Source organism: Antechinus flavipes, chromosome 2 (assembly GCF_016432865.1).
Source record: "Antechinus flavipes isolate AdamAnt ecotype Samford, QLD, Australia chromosome 2, AdamAnt_v2, whole genome shotgun sequence".
Taxonomy (NCBI): domain Eukaryota; kingdom Metazoa; phylum Chordata; class Mammalia; order Dasyuromorphia; family Dasyuridae; genus Antechinus; species Antechinus flavipes.
In genome coordinates, this window is record NC_067399.1 from 16,530,516 (window position 1) to 16,556,601 (window position 26,086).

The window sequence follows — 26,086 nt, forward strand, 5'->3', positions numbered from 1 at the left end:
AAAAGCTGACATTCCCCTGGTGGGGAAGCCCAAGATGAGTGTGAGAACACCACGACGCCGTTCGTTCCAGCTTCGCCGGGGTTGGTCACTTTGGGCACCGAGAACACAACTGCTGGCATCCATTCATTCATTCCACAAATATTCACGGGCGCCCTACTAACGAGATTCGGGGTCTCAGAACCCCACCGCTATCCGGGAGCAGGAGCCAGAGCTGCTGAAGCTCAGTCTCGGGCTCTTTCGGGCACACTTAGGGCTCAGCCATATTTATGGACAGATAAGGAACTAAAACAAATCCTCCCTCCAAAACCCTTCATTTCGTGCAGTGGCCGCCAGCCTGCCAGGACACGGGCACTGCTGTGTACTCTGCTCTGCTCCCACCTCTTTGAAGTTGAGGGCAGCTGGCAGAAGCCCGAGGGCGAGCTCCTGCTGGTAGGAAACACTGGCAGGAAGAGTCGAGTTGCAGCGAAGAGCTTGAAAACAGCTCCCAGAAGGCTTCAGAGCTCATTTAGCCGAGTCAACATGCTCAGCCCCAAGACCCACATCCCAGTGGCTCGTCCCCATATCATTAAGGTAAGAAATAGTCAAGTTCAAAGAGGGCTGCCTTCCGACGGGCTGACCAAGAAGCAGCTTTGTTTCTAGTTAGCGGAAATGACCCTCTGCCATTATCCGGGCCCTCCGCCGACTGTCACTCGGAGCGGCTTTGCCAAGGACAGGAGCCCAGTTCTCAAAATCCAAAAGATAAATAATCGTTTCCTGAAAAGAGACAGCAGTGGCTTCCTAGGCCTATACCCTAAGGACGTTACTGACGCAGGCGAGGGAAAGTCCGAGCTCCTCAATCTGCCTGATTCTGAATGGCCCAAAATCCTAGAAATAATGACTGGGCAGAACCATAAGGATATGACAGATATGAAGAATCATACACAGAAGCTTATGTGAGGTGGGAAAGAGAGAAGAAATCACAACCAGCCCCAAAAATGAAGGATTACATCATCCCAGAGGCAGAAGGAAAGGATTCTCCTTGAATCCCTCCAGCAACGAGGAGCTTGCTATCTCATAAAATGGCTCTGGATTCTTTCCACATAATGACTACAGCTACTCCTGGCTCCAGAGAACTGCCCAGCAGAAGGCTTCTGGGATCCTGGGTTCTCCTCCCTACCACGGTTATGTGTCCTGAAGCCCAAGCGCTTTCCCCAGGTCTCCCCAGCCCAAGTGAATTTATCTGGAAAAGCTGATGCTCTGAAGGAAGCTCTCAGGCATCTGGCCCTGGGGTATAATTTGGGATATCAGCATCAGAATTACTGATTACAACTCTGACCCCTGTCTTTAAGCAGCATGCAGTCTAATAATGCTGACCGCTACATCTCCTGGGGGGACAGGGGAACCCCAAAAAGATGGAATAAGTTCTCCCAGCTGATTCAGACACTGGACATCGTTAACTGGAATAAAAGAAAGAGACAGAGATAGAGATAAAGAGAGAGATATAGAGATAGAGATGTAGAGATAAAGATATACATGTAGAGATAGAGATGAGATAGAAATAGAAACAGAGATAGAGATGAGATAGAATTAGAAATAGAGAGATCTAGAGATATACATAGAGAGATAGAGATGAGATAGAAATAGAAACAGAGATAGAGATGTAGAGATAGAGATGAGACAGAAATAGAGATAGAGATGAGACAGAAATAGAGATAGAGATGTAGAGATAGAGATGAGACAGAAATAGAGATAGAGATGTAGAGTTAGAGAGAGATGAGATAGAAATGAAAACAGAGACAGAGATATAGATGTAGACATAGAGAGATAGAGATGAGATAGAAATAGACAGATATAGAGATAGATGTAGAAATAGAGATAGAGAGATAGAGATGAGATAGAAATAGAAACAGAGATAGAGAGATAGAGATGAGATAGAAATAGAGACAGAGATCTATAGATATACAGGTATAGCTGTAGAGATAGAGATGAGATAAAAATAGAGACATAGAGATATACAGTTATATAAATGTATATATAGGTATAGATGGAGATATAGAAATAGAAAGAGATATACAGATAGAGAGATAGAGAGAGAGATGTAAAGATATAGAGATAGAAATAGAGAAACATAGAGGGAGATATATAGATGAAGATATAAAGATATAGATATATAGATGGAGATATAGCTATATAGAGACAGAAATGTAGCTGAAGATGGAGATATAGAGATAGAGATATACAGTTATATAAATGTATATAGAGATATAGATGGAGATATAGAAATAGAGATACACAGATAGAGAGATAGAGAGAGAGATGTAGAGATATAGAGATAGAAATAGAGAAACATAGAGGGAGATATATAGATGGAGATATAAAGATATAGATATATAGATGGAGATATAGCTATATAGAGACAGAAATGTAGCTGGAGATGGAGATATAGAGATAGATATAGGTGTTCAGATAGAGATATATATTTCTAACTCAATATATACATATTTATATTTATACATATTTTTAATAATTATAGCAGCAGTTTTGTGACAGGAAGAACTCTCTGTGTTCCCAGTACTCCATGGCCAGGGGACTTTCCTCCCAACCACGGCTGCGTGGTATGGTGACGACAGCCCTGAGACAGTCGCAAAGACCTGAGTTTGAATCCTCCCACTGAATCCTAATAGTGAGACCCAGGGGTTACCTTTCATGGCCTTTAGGCTGCGTCCTCAACTGGGAAATGAGGTGAGCAAGAGCATCTGCCCCCCAGGATTTTGTGAGGACCGAATGAGAGAAGGCCTGTAAAGCTTTGCAAATGGGAAAGCACCAGGTTGATGTTATATAGCCAATAGCTGTGGGTCAGGCAGGAGGACGGGAAAGGGCACAAAGACTTGCCCAGATCTCCATTTCTAAGGATTACGGTGACTTCCAGAGGGGAGGGGAATATGCTCCACAGGGGATTCCTTCTGCTTCACTTAGGCACTGAGGTTCACAGAAATGGAGCTGGGATGACCTCAGAAAAAATAAAAATCTACAAATAAATAAAAAAGAGTTAAAAAATAAAAATAAAGAAGTAAAAGAGATGATGTTAATGTTTTAAAAAATAAATAAATAAAAATAGGGATGTTTGTTGTTACTATTATTACTTGCTTCCTGTAGAGACCCTGGCCCAGGAAATCCAAGGTTACCTCCAGGTCACTCCAACTAAGATGTATCTGTAAGAAAGCCACTTCCTTTCTGTTACCTCAGTTTCCTCCTCTGCAAAATGGGTGAGATGTGCTTTCTGGAGCCTCTGAGACTCCTGACTGATCTAAGTGCTTTCTAAGCACTTAGAAAACAGCTAACAAGCAGTCCGGAGATCAAGGACTCCTCCGGGACACCTCATGGATTATGCTGGAAAAGTTAGAACTCTTGGCCCCAACCAGAGACAGAACGGAAAAGGGCAAAGGGTGCCCCCTCCTGCCCTCAGCCGGGGCCTCCCCACAATGGCCCCATTGTTTGGCGCTCAATAGACAGCTCTGTCTCCGAGGCAATAATGTTATTTTGTGCTGCTGACGTGGCCCCCCGCCCATGTTTCAATGAGCTACATTTAGTGCTCTCCTGGGCGCCCGGTGGAGCCGCGTCACACCACGGTCGGCGGCACCCGGCGCGAGCATCTCGGCTTGCAGTCACTAAACGGGGGCCCTTGTCTCCCACCATCGTTTCACTGCAAGAAAGAGAAGCCTCCAGCCTCAGCCTTCTTAATCCCGCTGCCCCATTTGGCAACACCAACCACTCACTCCTTCTCAGTGATCCCCCGGCCTCCGGACTTCAGGATCCTGCTCCCCCCAGTATTCTGGGGTACGGGCACCCGAATTACCAGTTACATCCAAGCTCTGCCCTCAAGCAGCCTGAGAAGGTCAATGGCTACATCTCACACAACTGTCTTCCTATCTTTTGGACCACTTCTCCCTTCGCGGGGCTGCAAAGGAAGCCCTAAGTGAGGGTGAACCCCAAAAGTGAGGGTGAACCCCGAGGCTGAGTCCTGGGCCCCTGGTGATCTCGTCAGCTCCCCCAAGCTCAACTGTCACCCTCCACATAATCTCACTCCTGAGCTCCAGATTCACATCCCTCTGCGAATCATACATCACCATCCGGACGTCCCAAGAGTAAATTCACCATGTCCAAGTTGGAACTCATCAGGGAGAGAGTCCCGGGCCTAGTCGGGAAGTCGGACACTTAGTACTTGTGGGACTCTGGGCTATGTGCCTCAGTTTCCTCAACTGTAAAATGGGGATAAAAACAGCACCAATTACAGGGTTGTTGTGAGGATATAATAATTGCAGAGCGCTTAGCACGGTGCCAGGCACATAGTAGGTGCTTTATAAATGCAGGTTTCCCTCCCAGCTAAAGCTACTCTCCCTTCTGTTTCTGTTGAGGGGACCCCACTTATGGGGTTCACAGCCTAAGAGTCAATCTCACCTGCCCCCTTTGCTCCCCACCCACTGCTGTCAGCTGCTACTTTGTTCATTCTGCATCCTCCTATCCCTACCACAACCGCCCCGGCTCGCTCCCTCATTACATCTTCAGCGGACTACTGAAACAGCCTCTCCTCAGTCTCCTTGCCTCCAAACCACCTCCTCCCAGGCAGCTCCCATGGAGATGAGCTTCCCAGAGCTCAGGCTGCCCATGTTCCCCTTCTCGGGCACCCCACCCTCTGCCTTTAGAATGAAGTACCAACCTCCGCCCTCAGCATTTCAGACTCTACGATCGCCTCCCCTCCCTCACACACTCTGTGCTCCGGCCAGGCTCCGCCTCCCGCCTCCCACCTTCACCCCCTCGGCATCTGAGACTCTCTCCCCTCAAACAGAAAATCAATCGTCCGGAACAATTTCTTCAACCTATCCCAGAGCGCTGGATGTTTATTCTTAATCGCTCCTGTATTTACTTATGCACACACAGGCCGTATTCCCCAGGAGGAGATCAAGCAATCAATCAATAAATATACATTAAGCACTACTTACATGCCAGGGATACAAAAGGAGACGGCCCCCTGCCCTCGAGACAGATGGACGGAGAGTAGAGACCACCCCACTTGTGCCTCTGTGAGCCCCTACAGACCAGTCACTGATTTAGTGTCCAACTCCCCATGACCCCATTTGGGCAAATAGTGCTTGGCCATTGTTTTCTCCGGTTCATTTTACAGATGGGGAAACTGAGGCAAACTGGCTTAAGTGACTTGCCCAGAGTCACACAGCTAGTATGTGTCTGAATCTGGATTTGGACTCAGGAAGAGGAGTGCTCCTGACTCCAGCTCTGGGGCCCTACCACCTAAGTGGGGGGACAACTATACTGGCTCATCAATGCATCCCAAATTCACCCTGATTCCCACGCCCATGTTAAACTATTCTATTTCTAAAAGAAGTTCTGTTCTGTAGGCCCAGCCAAGGCTAAATCTCTTTCACTTCCCCTTCCTGGCAGGGAGCTCCCTCTAAGTTTCCTGGTCCCCGGGGACACCCATTCACTCCCCCCCTCCCAGCCCCTCATCTGGGCTAGCCCAGCCCAGCAGGAATTGGTTCCCTCCAGGAGGGGCTCAAAGGGACTGGAAGCAGCAGAACTCCCGCTGGTTTGGAAGCAAGTGCTGACAAAGATAACAGGAAAGGGTTAGCGTCGGGCCTGTGACCTCTCTGAAATGGAGGCGGCATCCTCCAGTAACAGGGTCCCAGAGCGGCGCTCTCAACCCGACCGGAGTCTGACCCAGATGGGCAGCCCCAGACCCAAAAGTCTAGGGAAGCCTTCGAAGACGTACGATCTTAAACCCACCAAAGATAATGCACAGGACCAAGAGGGTCCTGTTCTGGAGGTCTAACCAGCAATAGTTCAGGGGCCATGGATCTAGAACCTCTTTCTTGTCTAGAGCGCTTGAAGAATTGCTCAGAGAAGAGACTGGACCTGGGTCTCCCCGGCTCTTTGTAGCCAAGCTGATAAGAACTAAGAGATTGGGAAGGAGACAAGAAGCAAGATGGAGGCAGCGGCTCGAGCAGCAGAACAGAGAACAGGGAGGCAACCATATGGAGGAGGGCCTGGCCATGGCCTTTCAGGAAGGCTTGAGAGAAAGTGTGTCTGGATCCACTGAGAAGCTGACAGAATCAGGCACAAAACTGAGACCCTGGGATCTCAGGCCCGAGATCCCACAGGGTGGGGGCTCGAAGGGAGCCCACTCGGCCAACTTTTCATTGGACAGATGAGGAAACTGAGGCACCGAGGCTCAGAATTTACTCAGGGTCACATGGGGGAAGCCATCACCCCCGTATCCAGACTCCAAACCCAGTGCTCTAACTAGCGTCCTCCACTGGGTTCTGCCTCTGTGTGTGTGGCGGGCTTGCAAAGTCCCAAATCGGGTGTAAAAGAGACCAGCCTCGGGAGAAGGGGCTGGAGGACCAGACCCAACTCTGCAGCCAGCTCCCTCGGGTTCTCAAACCCATGTCATAAGAGCTGAAGGAATTGGGGACGTTTAACCTGGAAGAGAAGGGAGTGGCGCACAGAGGGCAGGGTTGGGCCGGGGAGACATTCAAGCATTTCAGGGCTGCCTTGTGGCTGGGGAATCCACTTTCCTTTCTTGGCGCAGAGGCCCGAACCAGGAAAAGTGGGGGAAAGCCACACCCTGAGATTCAGGTTTGAGACCCAGAGGGGCTGGGGTGCAGGAAAGCTTCCTGGTGAGGGGCCCAGAGGGCTTCAAGCAACGAGGCCGTTCCTGGGGCTTCAGCCACCAAGGCCGGGCCACAGAGGCTGCCAAGGGCTGTGGGGCACAGCAACCCCCAGAAAAGGGCAGGGGCTACCCAGGAGAGCTTAGCCAAGAGCCACGGCTGGGACCGTCCCTGATGTCAGGTGGAGGAAGGGAGAGAAGGCCCAATAAACCGGTGGAAGGCCCGAGAACCTGCTGCCCACCAATCCCACTGGGGCAAGCCCTGTAGGAAATCCCAGTGTTCTGGCTTCCTCCTCTGCCAGACGCAGCAGGGGATGTGGTCAGCCTCTCAAAGGCAGTGGGGGGAATGGGGGCAGGGCGGTCATTAGACATTCAGATATCAAACCCGTGAGCTAACAGAGCAGGCAGACCTTGATCTGATTCACCATCTTCTAATCCCTTCTAGTTCCCTCCAACAATGACCTAAGGCTTCTCCCAATCCTGACCTCCTGCGTCCTATGCTCAGTGTTCTAAGGTCTCTTCCAGCTCTAAGCTTCAATGTTCTATGTTCTAATGACCTTTCCAATTCTGAACTTCTATGATCTAAAGTCTCTTCTAGCTCTACCTTCTCTGCTCTATGTCCCAAGGCCCCTCCAGTTCTGATGTTCTATGCCTTAAGGTCCTCTTGTGTTCTATGTTCTAAGGGCCTTCCCAGCTCTGATAGTCTCTGCTCTAAGAACCTTCCAACTCTGGCATTCTCTGTTTTAAGGTCCTCTTATGCTCTATGTTCTAAGGTCCTTCCCAGCTCTGATAGTCTCTACACTAAAAACTCTGGCATTCTATGTTCTAAGGTCCCTTCTAGCTTTGGTGTTCTATATTCTAAGGTCTTTTCCAGCTATGATAGTCTCTGTTCTAAGAACTCATGAACTCTGGCATTCTTTGATCTGAAGTTCCTTCCAGATCTGATGTTCTATGTTCTAAGGTCCCTTCCAACTCTGATGGTCTGTGTTCTAAGAACCCTCCAACTCTGGCATTCTATGTTCTGAAGTTCCTTCCAGCTCTGGTGTTCTTTGTTCTGATTTTCCTTCCAACTTTGATGTACTGTGTTCTGAGGTCCTTCCCATCTATGATGGTCTCTAGTCTAAGAACCCTCCAACTCTGGCGTTCTATATTCTGAAGTTCCTTCCAGATCTGATGTTCTATGTTCTAAGGTCCCTTCTAGCTTTGGTTCTGTGTTTTGAAGTTCCTTCCAACTCTGATTTTCTATGTTCTATGGTCCTTCCCAGTTCTGATAGTCTCTGTTCTAAGGACCCTCCAACTCTGATGTTCTATGTTCTAATGACCTTTCCAATTTTGGCATTCTATGATCTAACGACTCCTCTAGCTCTGACCTTCTCAGTTCTATGTCCCAAGGCCCTTCTGGCTCCCTTCTGGCTCTGATATTCTATGTTCTAAGGTCCCTTCTAGCTCTTGTTTTCTATGTTTTAAGGTCCTCCCCAGCTCTGATGGTCTCTGCTCTAAGAAGCCTCCAAATTTGGTGTTCTATGTTTTGAGATTCCTTCCAGATCTGATGTTCTATGTTCTAAGGTCCCTTCTAGATCTTGTTTTCTATGTTCTAAGGTCCTTCTCAGCTCTGATGGTCTCTGCTCTAAGAAGCCTCCAAATTTGGTGTTCTATGTTCTGAGATTCCTTCCAGATCTGATGTTCTATGTTCTAAGGTCCCTTCTAGATCTGGTGTTCATACATTCTACAGCAATGTTCCTTCCAACTCTGATTTTCTGTGTTCTAAGGTCCTTCCCATCTCTGATAGTCTCTGCTCTAAGAACCCTCCAACCCTGGTGTTCTACGTTCTGCAGTTCCTTCCAGCTCTGATGTTCCATGCTGTGACGCTCCCCCCAGCTCTGATGGCCTACATTCTAAGGCCCCTTTCCAGCAGGGACATCCAATGGTTCGATAGTTTCAACCTAACCCTTGGATGATTACATGGGAAGAAATTTTTTTTTTAATTTTCTCTCCTCTCTTCTTGTTAATGACTTCATAATCAACTCAGCTGGATGAGGAACTGGTTATGGCACAGGCTAATAACAAAAATAACCCCAAATACAACGAGAAGCACTGCTGCCTTCTGAACCTCTCCCCCTTCAAGTAAGTGCTGCAGGAGCCACTGTCCCCATTTTACAAATAGGGAAACTGAGGTTCTGAGAAGTTAAGAGGTTTGCCTGGGATCACAGAGTAAGGGCGGATCTGAGACAGGGTTGACCACATTTTCCTGCCACCAGCTCCCAATATCCTTATTCATTATACCAGGGATCTACAACCTGGAGCCAGTGGGCTGTATAATTTACCAACCTCTGCACTACACTATCCTAGTGAGAGCAAAGAACGGGTTCTTTCCCAGTGAGGACGAGTTAGCAGTCAGTTGTCCTCCATCCCTGGGATTATGTTGCTTTAGAAAAAGACCATGTGAGTGTCTAAATGATTGCGAGGCAGAGGAGGCAAAGAGAAATGTCCAATTAATGACTTGACTCAATAGAAACACCTTCCAACCCAAAAGAGTATATTTTAAAGTAAATTTCTTCTGTTTCTCCTGCAGTCCCATAGCCAGTCCTGCCCCATCAACTCTCAGAAAGGCCCTTAGTTCAATTCATTTCCAGCCCAACCCAAAGACTGTTCCTCATTCCTTCCAGCATCAGTGGAGAAATTAGGAATCCAAAGTCCCATCCCACGTCCCTTGTCCAATATTGCAATCTCCCATCCTCATTCCCAGAATGCTATGCAACCAGGGGGATACGAGGAGACAGGTCTCAGGATACTATATTTAATATTTAATAACAACAAAGCTACTGACTACTGGGAAGTTTTTTGAAAGAATCAAGCTTCAGAGGATCATGCAAAAAATGAGTGCATTGTTCGGAAAATAATCCCCGCTGAATCATATTTTTGTTTGAGGAAAACAAACCTCTAGCCTCCAAAATGATGACAAAAGCCCTTCTCTGCCTCCAGAAATTCACCAGAAAACCAGAGGCATCTTCCTTGGCCACTGGGAAAACTCACAGACCACCAGAAAATGCCCCATCGAAGGACATACCCCCCGGGGACAACATCCCACCCCCTCCCTTCCTTGGGAACTTCCACAAGACCAGAAGCCAAACGGCGGCCTTTTAGAAAGGCCCTCCAAACAATGGAGACTTATCCTCAGACAGAACGACACTTGCAAGTTAAAGGTCAGCTTAAAAATAAAACAGAGACTTGTCTTACTGATCATTGTGGTCCCTCCTGCCAGGGAGGCCTTGGTCCCCTGGAAGAAGTCATCGGCAGAGGTCATCCCCTGGTCTGGCATCTGGAAACGGGTGTGCACGTCGATCCCACCCGGCACCACCATCCGGGAATGGGCTTCGATGGTCTTCACGCCCCCGGGCACAATCAGGTTCTCGCCTATTTGCCTGCATTAAACAAGTGAGGAGGTTCATTACTGAGAGTCATGAACATAACTTTGGTCACACCGGGTGGCCCGACCCCGGCGCATCCATCCCCTTCTCTGGGGCCTTCAAAAGCATCCTGGGGACCAGGATGGGAACCTGGGGAAACTTTTCTAAGTTATTTCCTTTTATTCCTAAGAAGGTCCCTCACCCTCGGGAGGCTACTGCCTCTAGGTTACCATCATCCCAGAAGGCTGGGATCCTGCTAGCTCCCAGGTAACTAATTCAGATGCTATGGAAAAACTTAAAAATTTGATTTGCTAACTTAAAAATTTACTAAATAATTTACTAATTTAAATTAACTTACTAAATTAAATTAATTTACTAAAATTGATTCCCCGATACCGAAGGCCAGAGGATTCACTCTGACGGATTAAATTCAATATGGAAAGATGAGATGATTACAAACATGAAAATATCATTAAAATGCTCTCACTGAAGAAGTGCAACTTTGCAGAAACCTTCAGAGAGCTCATCTGAAGGGAGGGACTTGCCACAGGACCAATAAAGGACCTCATTTGAATAAAAAATAGGAGAGAATGGCTAATATTTAGACAGTAACGATTATTAGCCAGACACTGTGCTAAACACCTTACAAACATTATCTCCCTTTGAGGGTCACAACAACCCTGAGAGAAAGGTGCTATTATTATTCCCATTTTACACATGAGAAAATTGAGGCAAACAGAGGCTGCTAAGTGATTTCACACAGCTAGAAAAGATCTGAGTTCACATCAGGTCTTCTTAGCTCAAAACCCAGTGCTCAAAACCCACTGAGCCACCTAGACATTCTGACTGAGGAAGGATATGAATTATGGACTGCCTTCTAGTTACAGAAATTAGATATATAGTTAAAGATATACAGACAGATAAGTAGGTATCAGTGTATATATATATATATATATATATATATATATGTATATATATATATATATAATATATATACATACATATATGTGTATATATGTATGTATATAAATATAATATATATACATAAAATTATACATATAATATAAAATAGATTTATATGATGACCATGTATTATTTTACAATTCATTTGCAAAAATATATAAATATACTCATAAATAATGTATGGTTTTTATTATGTATGAGTTTTTTATTTTTGTATAGACACATAGTATATGTGTATGTGTGTGTGTATATATATGTATATGTATACATATATATGTATATATGTATAAGTATATGTATATATATATATATATATATATATATTAGTGTCTGTGTCTGTGTAACAAGACTACTGGGAATTTGTAGAAAATGTCACTAGTATTAGTGGGTTCAAATCCAAACTCTCCCATTTCCTACCTATATGATCTTGACAAGGCATTTTCCCTTTCTGGCCTCAGTTACTCCATTTGTAAAATAGAGAGGTTGGGCCAAATGGTTGTGAAGGCCTCTTCTAGCTCTCTCCCTAGGATCCCAGGATCTTACACTGAAGAGACAGTGAAGCAGTAGGTGGAAGAATGACCTCGAAGGCCAAGAAGATCTGATTTTAAAATTCTGCTGCCTTTGACTCCTACTGACTATATGACCCTGGAAAAGTCACTGATAATTCTTCAAGATGAGAAGTTAACAGACAAAGCAGAGATTACAGTTCTTTGCCCAGTATGAGAGTTTAAAAAATGCTTTTTCATTCATCCATTCATTTGTATGAGAGTATGGGAAGTTTCCCCTACAGTTCTCTCACACAGTGAAACCCCAGATCCGGATCTCTCCCCAAAACAAAATTTTCCCCAAACATCTCAGAGCTGCATGAGGTCTCAACTTCATTCGTTCAATTCCTCCCCCTGCACCCTTTTGCAAAACAGGGGAGAAAATCAAGAGAGGGAGCCACTAGTGGCCAGTGACAGACAGAGACCAAGGCAGCACCCTACTCCAATGCTTGCTCTCTGCAGCCCCAAAGTCCAGAGAACATAAGCCAAAGGCCCCGGGGGGTTCTGGGAGCAAGGTCTGAAACGGATGGACTTCATGAACCTCAAAAGAACCGAGGTAAGCACGGAAATGTAAAAGCTAACTTGCAAGCCGTGTTTAACACAGCACCTGATACATAAGGTGCTTAATATAATAAAATAAAGCAATATTTTATATAATAGAATATGATAAAATAATAATAATAAAGTAAAAGGTGCTTAAGAAGGATTTATTGACCAGCCCGATTTCCCTAGGTATATTGATTTAATATCACCATGTGTTCTTTGTGCAATGCATTTACATAAATATAATATATAAATAATGTATGTTTTTATTACGTATGGGTTTTTTATTTATATATATATGTATATATACACATATGGTAAATACATACTATATGTCTGTGTCAGTGTCTCAAGGCTGCCCCATCCCTGGCCATGTGGTATACCGGCACTCGGTGCATGCTGGGTACTAAGACCATGTCATCTGCTGGGATGTTTGTCCCTAATCAGAGTGACATGCGGCTTCTTCAGGACATGTGAGCCTCTCGCAGTACAAGGTGGAGGAGGAGATGACGTGTCCTCCGTCCTGGCTTGCGCCAAACCCTCCCCTGAGCTACCCCGAGGTACCACGGCCACTTTGGTCTCTGGCTTTGCTCTTGTAACACACAGCCCGGCTGAGGCAGTCTTCCGGGTTCCACGCAGAATCAAGGCTGAGACCCCAAAGAGGCCGTTGGAAAGATTTGTTTCTAGTCCCTCATAGTAATTAATTAGACGTCCTCCTCCGGGACCCCTGGTTAAGAAAGCGACGTGCTGACCCCAAGAGGTCACATTCCAGGCTCCCGGCCCCAGAGGAGCGTCTCCCCCGGCACCACATTCCAAGGGAGCCTTGTGGACACTTAACATACCGGAGAGGGAGTATTTGAATAAGAAATACACACTTTCAAGCAAGTGAAGAATACTGAACTATCTGCGAGCTCCCATCCCCCCATCCCAAGAGGAAGAAGGAAGTGGCCCGATCCCAAAAGGAAAAAGGAAGTGGCAATTGCTAAACAGTCACGGAAGCTCTCCCTCCGGTGACTGCTGCCCGGCCCTGCACTCGCACTGTTTTCCAGCTTGCCTGAGTGGGACCACTCTCTAAGAGGAAGAAAATGCAAGCTGTTCCTTAACTTTGAATTCCTGAGCCTTCCCCAACAGGATTTTTTAAATTTATCATATGTTACTGGTCAGGTTGGAGAGGATGTGGGAAAACGGGGACACGAATACACCAATTTGGATTTTTCCTTTGAGGCTTTGCTTGTAGATGTTTTCAAGTCACTGCCTTCTGAGTTTGTGCTTGTGCTTTCTTATCACCATAGTAGCTTTTTATGGTCAGATTCTTGGTTGTTGATTACTTGTTTTCTCAGCAGATTTCTTGATTTTGGACTTTATATTAGAGTGGAGATCTGCTCATCTCTGGAGGTGAGAGCAGCTAGGTGGCTCAGCAGATAGCGTGCCAGACCTGGAATTAGGAAGACTCCTCTTCCAGAGTTCATATCTGGTCTCAGACACTTTTAGCTGTGGTGATTGGGCAAGTTACTTCACCTGTTTGCCTCAGCTTCCCTATTTGTAAAATGACTGAAGAGGAAAACGGCAAATCACTCTTAGCACTTTTGCCAAGAAAACCCCAAATTGGGTCTTGAAGAGTTGGACAGGACTGAAATCTCTGAATTGTGCATAGCCTCTGATCCAGCAATGTTTCTACTGGGCCTGTATCCCAAAAGGATCTTTAAAAAGGGGAAAGGACCCATGTTGCAAGAATGTTTGTGGCAGCCCTTTTTGTAGTGGCCAGAAACTGGAAACTGAGTGGATGCCCATCCATTGGAGAACGGCTGAACAAGTTATGGTACATGAATGGTATGGAATATTATTGCTCTGTAAGAAATGAGCAGCAGGAGGATTTCAAAAAGGCCTGGAGAGACTTATATGAACCAATGTTGAGTGAAACGAGCAGGACCAGAAGATCATTATATACTTCAACAACAATACTATATGATGATCAATTCTGATGGCCATGGCTCTTTTCAACAGCAAGGTGATTCAGGCCAGTTCCAATGGTCTTGTGATGGAGACAGCCATCAGCAACCAGAGAGGGGACTATGGGGACCGACTGTGGATCACACATAGTATTTTCACTTTTGTGTGATTTGCTTGCTTTGTTTTTTCTCATTTTTTTCCTTTTTGATCTAATTTTTTTTGTGTGTGTATCATGATAATTGTGGGAAAATGTATAGAATTGCACATGTTTAACATATACTGGGGAGGGAATGGAAGAAAGGAAAGGAGAAAAATTTGGAACACAAGCTTTTGCAAGGGTGAATGTCAAAAACTAAATTTCATGAAAATAAAAGCTATCATTTAAAAAAAAAGAAAAAGGCATCAGGTTGTTTGTGTTCTCAATATAACCTGACACCATATTCCCTCCTCGAAAATCTTTCTGGGATGCTTCATCTGGGCAAGAAGGGGCTACCTGAAGGCTAGCCTAGTCCCTACAAGGCCAACCGAGCCGGAAGGCCTTTGAATGGAGCAGCTGGGGTCCGAGAGCCAGCCCCAGAAGGCTCGACCACAGTTTGGTCATCCCATGATAAATACTTTGACTGAAGATCCTCTCAAAGACCACGCAGCAATCTTCACGTGAGGCAGAAGGGGCCTGATTTCTATCAGCAATGAAAGAACACAAACCCATAAAAACAGCACAGCCTTGAAGGATTATAATGACACATTAACGAATTTAAAGTTTAGATGGCATGGAGGAAAGCACACTGGACTTGGAGTTAAGAGAGTCAAAATTGTAGCTCTAAACATCACTACCTATTTCGCCATCGGCTAGGCTGTTTGAGCCTCAGTTTCCTCATCTATAAATTGAAACGGTGGAACGAGACGACCACTAACGTCCCCTTCAGCTCAACATCTGGAATCCTATGTGAAAAAATGTGATATCATATGGCAGAAAGAACATGGATTTACGTGTCCAAAGACCTGGGTCCAAATTCTGACCCTTCTCCTATCTTTGGAACCTTCCCTTTACCCCCTTACTACCGACACTCCTCCTCCACCCCAAGCTTGTTTCCTCAATACTAAGTTGGGCAAGATGATCTCAAAGAGCCCTAACACTTCAAAATGCTATGATAAGATTACTCCGGCTGATGGGCAAGGTTAGTGGTACAAATGGTACTGAAGTGAGTTAGGAAACTCAAGTACAGTGATCCAAGCTCTTCTGTGAACTCACCATGTGGTCTTGGACATTTTCCTTATCTAAAACATGTTGAGAGAGTGGGACTGAATGAATTCCTCCCGTCACACTTTCAGCTCTTAAAAGCTATTTGTAAACAGTTCTAAACAATGAATTCTTTGGGGAATAATGTCACAAACACTGTCAGGGCAGTAGTGACTTTCTTCTTCACTGTGTTTCTTTGTGAGCTGATAACAGCAAAGAAATGTCCAGAAATGATTATTATTTTAAAACAATAAAATTTGTAAAAATAAAATAAAAATGAAAGCTATCATTAGTTTAAAAAAAAAAAAACATACTTACTTTATCAACCCATCTTCCATATAAATATCTGCATAGAAGGACTGGTCATCATTCACGATCTTGCCACCCTTGATCAAAAGTCGATCACTCTAAAACGAGAAAAGGAACCGGTCAATAACATTCAGCTCATTCCGACCTGAAGGATGGAGATGGGAAAATCCGTACATTAGTCCCAGGTGATGCTGGAATAAGACAATCAGGAAGTAAACTCAGGCAGTGGGGTGAGGCTGCATATGATCATCCATTTCCTCCTAGATAAAAGACTTTTTTTTTTATTATTGTCATACCTGCAAACTCATAAAAACAAACTCAAACAATCACCCATTGAAAAGCAGGGAACACAGTTTCAGATGGAATAGATAATGGTTTTCCAGCAGATCCTCTTTAAAAAAAAAAAAAAAAAAAACATTATTATTCACACCCACACATAATAAAGTCACTTCTTGGCTAAATTTGAGTCAGTTACAGTCAGAAAAATTGACGAAAAGTCTGTTGCTATTGGTAACTCAACACAAACAAACTCATTTAATCCAGCTGTAGAAGGTTCCAAAGTCTTCCCTTCTAGGCAAATTGCAAAGTAGCCAAGGAAGACCTCCATTTTTTCTTAATAAGGTGGATGACTGGGTATTTTCAGGTGAGAAAATGCTCTCTACCAATTAAAGGCAGCACCTTCTCTGAAACTTAAAGAGTTTAAGAGAGTTGTCTGGTCCCGGTCTTAAGTGACTGAACAGGGTAACGAAGACGCTGTACCAAAGACAGCACTTGAACCCAGATCCTCTTCCCAGGTTCCGAGACAACTCTTGCGTGCCGCCTTCCCCTCTCTGCCACACTCTCTTCCCAATAAGAACAAGAGGATGTGAAACAGAGATGCAGAAGTGACAGCAAATATCTCCAGCAGAAACCGCCCCCCCCTTACCAAGTTCTGACTGCCCTTATCATCTCCTTGGCAGGTATCTGTGCACAATGTCTGTGAAAGCTATTCAGCAACCTCCAGGGAGGCTGGAAGAGAAGTAGAAATGCAGCGTGACCCCCCCCCCAACTGTTCCCAATTAAATGCAAAATTAATGTCGTATGTTCCGAACATCTGACTCTATTATTCTGGATTAAATGGAAGCCGTGCAAGCCGGACCAGACCATGACATTTTATGGGACTGTAAGTTTAAAAGAAGGACTCATATTTTGGCTACCAACAGGATGGCTAAGTGACAAATGCCTGGCTCACTTCAGGGTTGGAAGACAGCAATTATGACTCCATTACTCCACCCATGTGGGTGCTATCTCCAAAGGTGCCGGTCAAATGGCAACCACGTCTGCCAAGCACGGAGGCCACGTTCCCCAGGAAATCCACCCCGGAGGACAGTTCCCTCATGTGTGACAAATCAGTGAGGATGTATAAAGAGGAAGATTTGGTCTGCATGTGTGTGAGGGTTTGGCTGGGTATATAAAAATAGGACCACAGGCCATTTCTGGGTCTAGAGCTGGAAGGGATTCGTCCACCTAGTCCAGCTTCTCCCCTTTACAAATCAGGAAACTGAGGCCCCAAAATGTTAAGTGATCCAAGGTCACATGGGTCAGTAAGTAGCAGTGACAGGAATCAAATTCAAATCCAGAGTTCTTTCCTGGCAATGTAATATTTTTTTTTTTTGGAGGGGGGGAAAGAGGGAGGGAAGGGAATGTTCTATTTATTCATTTTAATCTATAAACCATTTTCACAGATTCCTCTCAGGCTGTAAAGCCACTAATACATTTAAAAGCTGTACATTACAGGCCTCTTTCTTCTAGTTCATCTTTTCAGAGAGGCGGATTCAAATACGGTATCAAATAAGCAAATAAATATTCTGTTGAGCTCAGGCTCAGTCTCACCTCCAGGAAGTGGATCATAACCTGCATCAGCCATTCCCTGAGGGATTGCATTATCAGAATAGCCATCCTGTCTAATTATCTGAGGCCCCATGCCATGGAGGAACCACTCTCCGCCTCAGTTTCCTTTTGTGTTAAATGGAGGGATCGGACTGGGTAATGGCTGAAGCCCTTTCCCTCAGGGAGATTCTGTGAACTTTTTAACCTCCCTGGGCTTCAGTTTCTGCACACCGAAGTGGAGATGATCTCCGAGGTCCCTTCCAGCTTCTGCATCCCATCCTGGCCATGCTACAAGGGATCATACATTCTACAGATGCTATTGGGAGATGGGGAATTAGGAAGGGGGGGGTGGAAGAGAAAGATCTGATTTGATTTGATTTTATTTTGCTTTTTTATGAAAAATAGCATTTTAATCTCCCTGGGCTTCAGTTTCTGTACACTGAAGTGCTCATGATCTCTGAGGTTCCTTCCACCTTCTATCATCTCATCCTGGTCATGCTACAAGGGATCACACATTCTACAGATGCTATTGGGAGGTGGGGAATTAAGGGGGGAATGGAAGAGAAGGATCTGATTTTTTTTTTTTTTGCTTTCTTATGAAAAAGAGCATTTTAATCATCCTGGGCTTCACTTTCTGTACACTGAAATGCTCATGATCTCTGAGGTTCCTTCCAGCTTCTGTCATCCCATCTTGGTCATGCTACAGGGATCATAGATTCTACAGATGCTCCTGGGAGAAGGAAAATGGGAGGGGGGGAATCTGATTTTATTTATTTTTGCTTTCTTATGAAAAATAACACTAAGGTCTTTCAAAAGGCGAGGCTTTGGATTGACTTGCCATTCTCCCTCCCCTTTCCTTTTCAAAACATATTTTGTTCACTTGTGAGGACTCCTTAAATGGGGTTTAAAAGGGGTGCAGCACCCCCCCAATGCTCCCCAGCTTCATCCACCCACCCCCCCAGCTCTTGCAGGGTGAGAGATATTAAATAGTTTCCAGGAGAGAAAGCTTTCCATGGAAGAAGGGGGGTGGAGGGGAAGAAATCCCCATCCCTGGGCTAGGAAGCAGCCAGTTCACACTGAGGCCAGCCTACAGAGACCTCACACCCAAATTCCATCGTTCCATGCATCTGGTCCCCCTCTCTTCCCCCCTCCTTTCTCCCTGGAAGGAAAGAAGCCCGAGATGGGTGTGCCCTCTGGGCCCGAGGAGCAAGGCTGGCTGGGGAGGCCCGACTGGCAAGGTGAGCTAAGTCCCCGAAGGAAGAAAGACCCAGAGGATGTCCCAGCACGGAGCATCCTTCCGCTGGGGACCAGTCCGAGGCCTCCCCCTCAGCCTTCTACACAGAAATCGGTGCCGGACTGGAGAAAAACATAGAGTTACATAACAATGACCGCCCTCCCTCCCTCCCTCCGTCCCTCCCGCTCCCGCTCCCCCTCCCCCCCAGCTCACTCAGGGATGCACACCACAAGAGCTGGCAAGGACGATGGGGGCGGGGAGGGGGCAAAAATTCTTCTCTGGGGCTCTAAACTCCCGACGTGGATTTGTTTTTGTGGGGGAGGGGGAGGGGAAGAGGAGGTAGCAGCAGCAGCAGCAGCAGCCGCCGACAGCAGCAAGCAGCAGCAGCGGCCGCCGCAGCATCCTCCCACCCTTTGTCATCATTGTTTTCTGCGGGGCTGGAGGGGACGGGAGCTCAGGGGCCATCTGTTCTGTTCAGGCTCGGGAGCAGCGCCATTCCCTCCGGACAAATACTCGGGCGCTGTCCCCCGCTTCCAGCCGCGGCCGTTACGGCGAAAGCCCCTTTGTATGAGCCAGGGCTGGCGGGCGGGCAAAAAGAGGGCAGCTTCCTTCGCACTAGCGGGGGCAAGGCGGGGGAGGGATGGGGAGCTCGGGAACCCAGGAGCCCCGCCAGATCACCAGCGCCAGGAGAAAGAGCGCCAAGCCCAGGGAGGAAAGAGAGGGAGAGACGGAGGGAGAGAAGAAGGGAAGATACCGGATCAGGGGGAGAGGGATTGGGGAGGGGAAGAGAAGGATGGGAGGAGAGAGGGAATGAAGGAGGAGGAAAAGAACTGAGGGGGAGGAGAGGGAATGACGAGGAAGAAAAGAGAAGGAGAGGGAGAAAAGGAATGGAGGAAGGAAGAGGAAATAAGGGGAGAGAAAGTGGATGGGGGGGAGAAGAGGGAATGGGCAGGGGGAGGACAAATGAGGAAGGGGAAGGGGAGAAAGAAGTAAAACAAGACAGGGACGAAGGAGGAGGGAGAGGAGAAGGGAAAATGCGTAGGGAGAGGAGGAGAGAAGAGAGACAGAAGAGGCAAAGAGGAGGGGAAGAGAGCGCCTAGGGATCGGGGAGAAAAAAACGAAGGAATTAGAGACAGGGAAGAGAGGTAACAAAAACACGTCGCGGGCGGGGGAGGACGGAGCCCTGGCTCTCCATCATCCTTCCTCAGCTCTGGCACGCACGTCCTGGGATTTTCCCCTCCATCCCTCTTGTGTCATTATTTCTCTGCCTTCGTCCCCATCACCCACCCCGCCCCGTACACACACCCTTCTTTCTCCGGAGAGGAGGATGGAGAGGAGGGGGGAGGCTGACACCTTTTCTCGGGAGGGGGAGCGGGCTGGCGGAGCCCCTCTCATCGCTCCCTGCCCGGGCCCCACGTCGCCCCACTGCAGCCCCCGCCGGTGCCTGGGCACCCTGGGCCGGGCATCCCTCCGCTCTGAACGCCGGCGCAATCAGGGGCCGGAGCATCCCCGCCGCCTCTGGCCACCGAGGGCCGTCTGGGCCGGACGAGGCTCGGCCCCGAAAGCAAGAAATCTTAATGCAATTAAGCTCCGTGCTTAAAGCCTTTGCTCATTCGCAGATTAGTCTTGGGGAGGGATCCTAATTAATCTCTTCCCCCGCTCCCGCCCTTCGCTCTCCGTCTCTGCTAATCGCCCGCCGCACAAAGGGCGCCTCGCGTTCCCCGGACACCAACTCACCGTGATGCGCGGAATGTTTTTCTTCCCCTGATAAGACATCGCTCTCTCGCTCGGGGACCAGAAACTGCAAGGAACTGCCCGCTCGGATGGCCAGGGGTGCCCAGAAAGGAACCCGGCTCTTGGCGAGATGCAGAAACGGGCAGGCTGGTGCGGAGGCTGCTAGCCAAGGGCACAAACGGGGAGCAAATGCAACCCCGCGCTCTGTCTGTCTCTCTTTCTTCCTCTGCTCCAAGCCCAGCCCCGGCTTAGAGCAAAAAAAAGAGAGAGAGAGCGAGAGAGAGAAGAGAGAGAGAGAGGGAAAGAGGGAGGGAGAGGGAGAGCGCGAGAGAGCGCGAGAGAGAGATGGGAGGGGGGGTGTGCGGGCGTAGAGACAGCAATAAAAGCCTGGGTTCCAGGCTGATCCCGCGGCGCATGCGCCACCAACCACTCCCTTTCCTCCTCGGCAAAAGCCATCCGCTTCGGCGGGGGCGGGCACTGATTGGCTGAGGCGAAAGGGATATGCAAATGACTGAGCAAGTGGTGCAACGAGGGGCTGGGCCCGGGAGCCGAGCGAGGCCCGGGGCTGGGGCGGCCGGGAACTAGGGCTCGCGCCAACTGCAGCCGCTGCTGCCGCCGCCGCTGCCGCGCTCGCGCCATCCCGCAGCCGCTGCAGCTGCAGCAGTCCCCGAGGCAGGCTCTGCAGCGCCCTGGGTGGGGAGGCCCCTGCCAGAAAAGGGGGAGGGGGAGGAGTGGTATCGATGCAGAAGTGCATGCGGCGAATGGGCACACGCGCATGCACGCCTCTCCCGCGAGGTTGCAGCTCCTGTCCGTTCTCGTCCCCGTCCCCGCGTAGGGTGACTGCCGCAGAGCCAATGGCTTGGGCGGACGGCTGCAGGAGGGGCCGCAGCGACCCAGCCCTCCTCCCTCCCTCCCTCCCTTCCGGGAAGGCTCGCGCTAGGGGCCGGAGCCGCCCTGCAGGGAGGGAACGGGGGCACGAGCCGTGGGGGAGAGATGCAGCAGCCGAGCCACGCCCTGCGCTCTGCGGAGCCGGGAGCCCCCCAGTGCGCGGGGATGCTGCGGCCGGCGTGGCGCACTAGCCCTGGGGAGCGCGCGGAGCATCCAGGGAGGGCGGGGCTGCTCTGCAAAATGCAAAACCGGGGGACGGAGGCAAGGAGAGGGGGGGCTCCCGGCAGCCGTTGCTTGGCAGCTGCGTTTAAAAGAAGGCGAGGTCCTCCTGAGCCTGGGGGCGGGAGACATGCCAGGGGAGGCTGGGCTGCAGCCAGGCTGGAAGGGCCGACTTGAGATGCTGCTGCTGCTGCAGGAAATGCCCATCACCCAGCCTGAAGTACGGGGCCCCTCCCATACCCAGACTTATTTATTAGAAGGTTCCTCAGGGGCCATCGGGTCTTTTACCGAAGAGAAAACTGGGGTCCAGCTAGGGACAGTGGCACTGAAATCGCACAGCAAGCTGGGATTGTGATCCAGGCCTTTGTGGCATCGTGGAAAGGGAATGGCCTTAAAATCAGAGCCCGAAGACCCAAAAGCTGCTCCCTGATGCTTCTTATTACCTGGGTGTCCTTGGAAAGGTTGCAGCTCCTCACCTGTAAAGGTGGGGAGCTGAGCTAGATCCCAGCCGAGGGCCCGTGCAGCTCTCAATTTATGTCTCCAAATCTAGACCCGAGCTCCAGTAACCCTTTACCATTCCTGCAGTCAAGCCAGGGGCATTAAAATACCCTATAGGGAGAAGCCTGGCTGGCCCCAAATCCCGGAGCGTCCCCAAAAGCTCCCTTCTGTGAACCCTCTTCCCCAAAGCAAGGAGCAGATCTGAGGAGGGGTCCTAACCACCCCCACCTTTCAAGGAACTCCCAACAGGTTCTAATGGAGAGACAAGGAAGGAGGCCTCCAGCAGCAGCCCAAAAGATAGAAGGTAGAAGGTACTGGGAGGAGGAAGGGCAAGAAGGGAAGTAGTTAGTCTCCTCAGGTTGCAAGGTAGGGAAACAAAGGATCTGCCCCACCCCAGTCAAGGTCAGAAAAACTATTGGGGGGGGACCCCCAAACTCCAAGATTTTCAAACGGATGCCTCTGGCGGCCCAGGGAGGGAAGCAGCTTTAGGCGCCATTATCTTAGCTGCCATTCTTGGGAAAAGGCTGGAGAACACAGGTTTGACAATAAGATGGCCTGGCCCAAACACAAGTGGCCTCCCTCCTCAGGGATGGTGGGCAGCCTTCTATAGTGAGGGACTAGAGGCTTGGCTTTGGGGCCAAAGACCGGGTTCAAATCCAGACCTTGCTACTTCTGTCTCAGGACAAATTATCTAACCATATCAACTGCAATTTTAACTGTAAAATGAGGACTTTGGATCAGAAGAGCTCTGAGGTTCTTTCCAACTCTGAAGCTCTGATTCTATGATTTAATTCTACCCTTTAGGTGGCAAGATGATCGAAAATCATCACCTTTGGGGGGGGGTAGACAAGGAAGGTCTTCTAGGCACTCAGTATTTACATGGGCAGTGTTGTGACTAGGAAATCAGAAGAGTAAATTAATTCAACTTGAGAAGAGAGGCAATGAGGTTGAGAGCAGATATTTCTATTGTCAGGACACAGACTGACCAGTGGGGGTGGGGGGAACAAAAAAAGGCCACAAGATGGCCACCACAGAATTTGCTTCTGGAAAAAGTGAAAGAGGTAGAAATAGAGTGGCTGAAGTGGACTTGGGAAAACTCACCTGATGTTTCTAGGTAGGTACCTGCAACACTGATGCTGAAGAAATGGAGTCCTCACTAGAATTCAATGTATCACTCCTTGGATGTCAGCACCCTAGAAAAAGCCCAGGTCACCTGCCCTAGGTACTGCTCAGTACGTAAATGGGTACATAGGCAGGTCTGTATGATAGATATGATAATATTGTCCATATAATAATACATAATAGTATAATGAGCATCTCTCCATTGTTGCCTGGAACATCCGCCCTGGCCTGGCCTGCTACATAACCTTCCCCAGCTGAAATCTTGCCATTTCTATCCTCCCACTAGATGCAGTCTTCCCACATATGGGAAAAAAAAAAAAAGAACCCTTCCTTTATCTAGCTAGTATATGATTAGCAAAGCCTCCTGTCCTTTGCAGACAGGCCCTAAACAAGTCACCAGCTCAGGAAGCATTTTGGTGCTATTCTTCCCTTACCAACTGCCACTCTTCTCTGCCATCTTACAAGAATACCTTTCTACCATAGTAGCAGAAAGGCCATTTGAACTTGCTTCTTGCTAGATGTGATTTTGGGCAAATCACTTCCTTCAGCCTCAGTTTCCTCATGTGTAAAATGAGGGATTTGGACTTGATGAGCTCTAAGGTACTTTCCAGCACCAAATCTCTGATCATAAACCTGGTGGGACTCTCTCAGAAAGGGAGAGGAAGTCCAAGAGGAAGTCATGATTCAAATTTTATTTGAGAGATAGGACGGCTCGCTCTGGCTGGAATTATGTCAGGCCCACTGCCTGATAGAGAGGCCTAAAGGCCTTGCATGGGAGAATACATGCTTGTAGGTCCACACAGGTTGAGTTAACTTGTGGATCTGGTAGACAACGTGGGAATCTTCTCCTTCCCCCACCCACCAACTGCCTGACATCTGGATTTCTCTGCAGATTTGCCTGAAAAGCTAAAAGCAAAGTGAGGTAGCGTCAGCAGATTCTGGTGTCAGCTAGCAGGAGTTGAAATCCCGGGCTGAGGAAGCATAAAGGGCCCTCCCTCGCCACCTGGGGAAAAGCAGTATTTTTCAATCAGCATTACTTTCTCTTTGTCCTTTTCAAAGATTTCCTAGTCACCACACTGCCCATGCTTTAAAAGCATGAGGGATGTCATCCACCAAATCGACCGTCACATGCAAATTGTTCGCAACGGAAAGTTCCCATCAATCCCGTTAATATCTTTTGCATTCTCAAAGCCTATATGATTCCTATTTACAAATTCTAACCAATGTGTTCTCTTCAGTTTCCCCATATTATTTCTTCAACCATTTTTCAATGGAACCAAACTGAATCCCTAGTTATTCCCTTAACCTTAAAATTCTATTTCCTACCTCCACACCTTTGCATATGCTGTCCCTGTTTGCTTGCGAGGTACCTGAACGTGACCTCAATTGCTTCAAGTCTCTCTCTAGTCAAAGGCTCAGCTCAGAGCTCCTCCTTCTTCTAGAAGCCTTCCCTGATTCCCAAACCCTGCTATCTTCTCTCTCCCTATAGTTTACTTTTTATTACTCATCTGAGAACATATTTTCCTCTAGTAGAAAGTAAATCCTTTAAGGTCCGGAACCATTTCCTATTTGCCTTGGCCACAGTAAGATTGCTTGTTTGGGGACTGTTTGTTCTTGCTCTTGGTTTTTCATTGAGGAGGGGATCATTGTAGCACTAAGATGTCATCAGTGTGGGAAATCCCTTCAAGCAATGTCGGTAGTCTAGAACCTAGAACCTTTGATTTGGCCAGGATCATGTGATAGTCCGTGTTAGGAGATGTCTAGATTCCAGGATTTGGAGACTCTCTAACCACTCTATAACCCTGCTTCCCAGTAAGTGATTAATAAGTGGTTAATAAATTTAATACCTCCATTCAGGTGCTTCTGCACCTCATGTTGATATGCAGATGAGCCCAGCTTCTAGGTATGCCAGTGGAGCCTAAGCTTGAGGAAACTACCTGGAAAGGCATCTGGGATCCAATCCAGTCAGTATTTATTTAGCACCTACTGTGTGCCAGACAACTATGCTAACTGCTGGAGACCCAGAGACAAAAATGAATAGTCCCAGATCCCAATATGAATAGCCCCAGATCCCAAGGAGCTTAAATTTTAGTGGGAAAAGGGGAATGTCCGTACAGATAAATACAATATATACTAAATATGTCAAAAAGATTTGGGGGAGGGATGATTATGTGCCAGGCCTAGAGTCAGGAACACCTCAGTCCAAATCTGGCCTCAGACACTTACTAGCTACATGACTCTGGGCAAGTCACTTGACCCTATTTGCCTCAGTTTTCTCATATGTAAAATGAGCTGGAAAAGGAAATAGCAAATTACTCCAGTAAATTTGTCACACACACACACACAGAGAGAGAGAGAGAGAGAGAGAGAGAGAGAGAGAGAGAGAGAGAGAGCCAGCCATACACACACACACAAATAAAGTCATGAAGAGCCAGACATGAATGAATAACAATTACCAATAGGACACCTGTTTGACTCCCAAGTATGACTCCCAAGTATGTTGTTTACCTTCACCAAGTGTCCCCCACAGGTACCTCATTTCCTATCCTGGGCTTAGGGTGCTTCATCTGTAAAAAACAGGGGATTGAACTAGATAACTCCAAAGTCCAAAAGATAATAGACTGGGAACAGAGAGCATCCAGTCTCATTGCTCATTTACAGATGGGGAAACTGAGACCCAGAGCAATTAATGATTTTCCCCAAAATTTGAAACCTGGCTCTTCTGACTCAAGTGCAAATCTGCTTCCCACCACACCATGATTATTCCACTCTAAACGTTAGATTTTTATGATCAAACTGTAGAGGGAGGAGGGGAATCAGAAGCCCTTGGATGGGAGGTGGCGACTGAGCTTAGCCTTGAAGGACAGATGGAAGAAATGCCAAAGGAGAGCATCCAAGGAACGA

General features: G+C 47.6%; 1 protein-coding gene across 2 annotated transcripts in view; it reads right to left on the reverse strand.

Moving 5' to 3' along the window:
* The window catches only part of DPYSL2 (dihydropyrimidinase like 2), a 144,161-nt gene that overhangs the window by 77,500 nt on the left and 40,575 nt on the right, over positions 1–26,086 (reverse strand). The window contains exons 1-3 of one of the 2 annotated variants that reach the window (XM_051974154.1): positions 20,459–20,735; positions 15,628–15,716; positions 9,899–10,083 (exon numbers count right to left, since the gene is read on the reverse strand). In XM_051974154.1, coding sequence (XP_051830114.1) covers positions 9,899–10,083; positions 15,628–15,716; positions 20,459–20,497 — 313 coding nt within the window. In that variant the 5' untranslated portion in view covers positions 20,498–20,735. Of the gene's footprint in view, positions 1–9,898; positions 10,084–15,627; positions 15,717–20,458; positions 20,736–26,086 lie in introns of those variants that run through there. The other variant, XM_051974153.1, reaches the window with a different exon arrangement.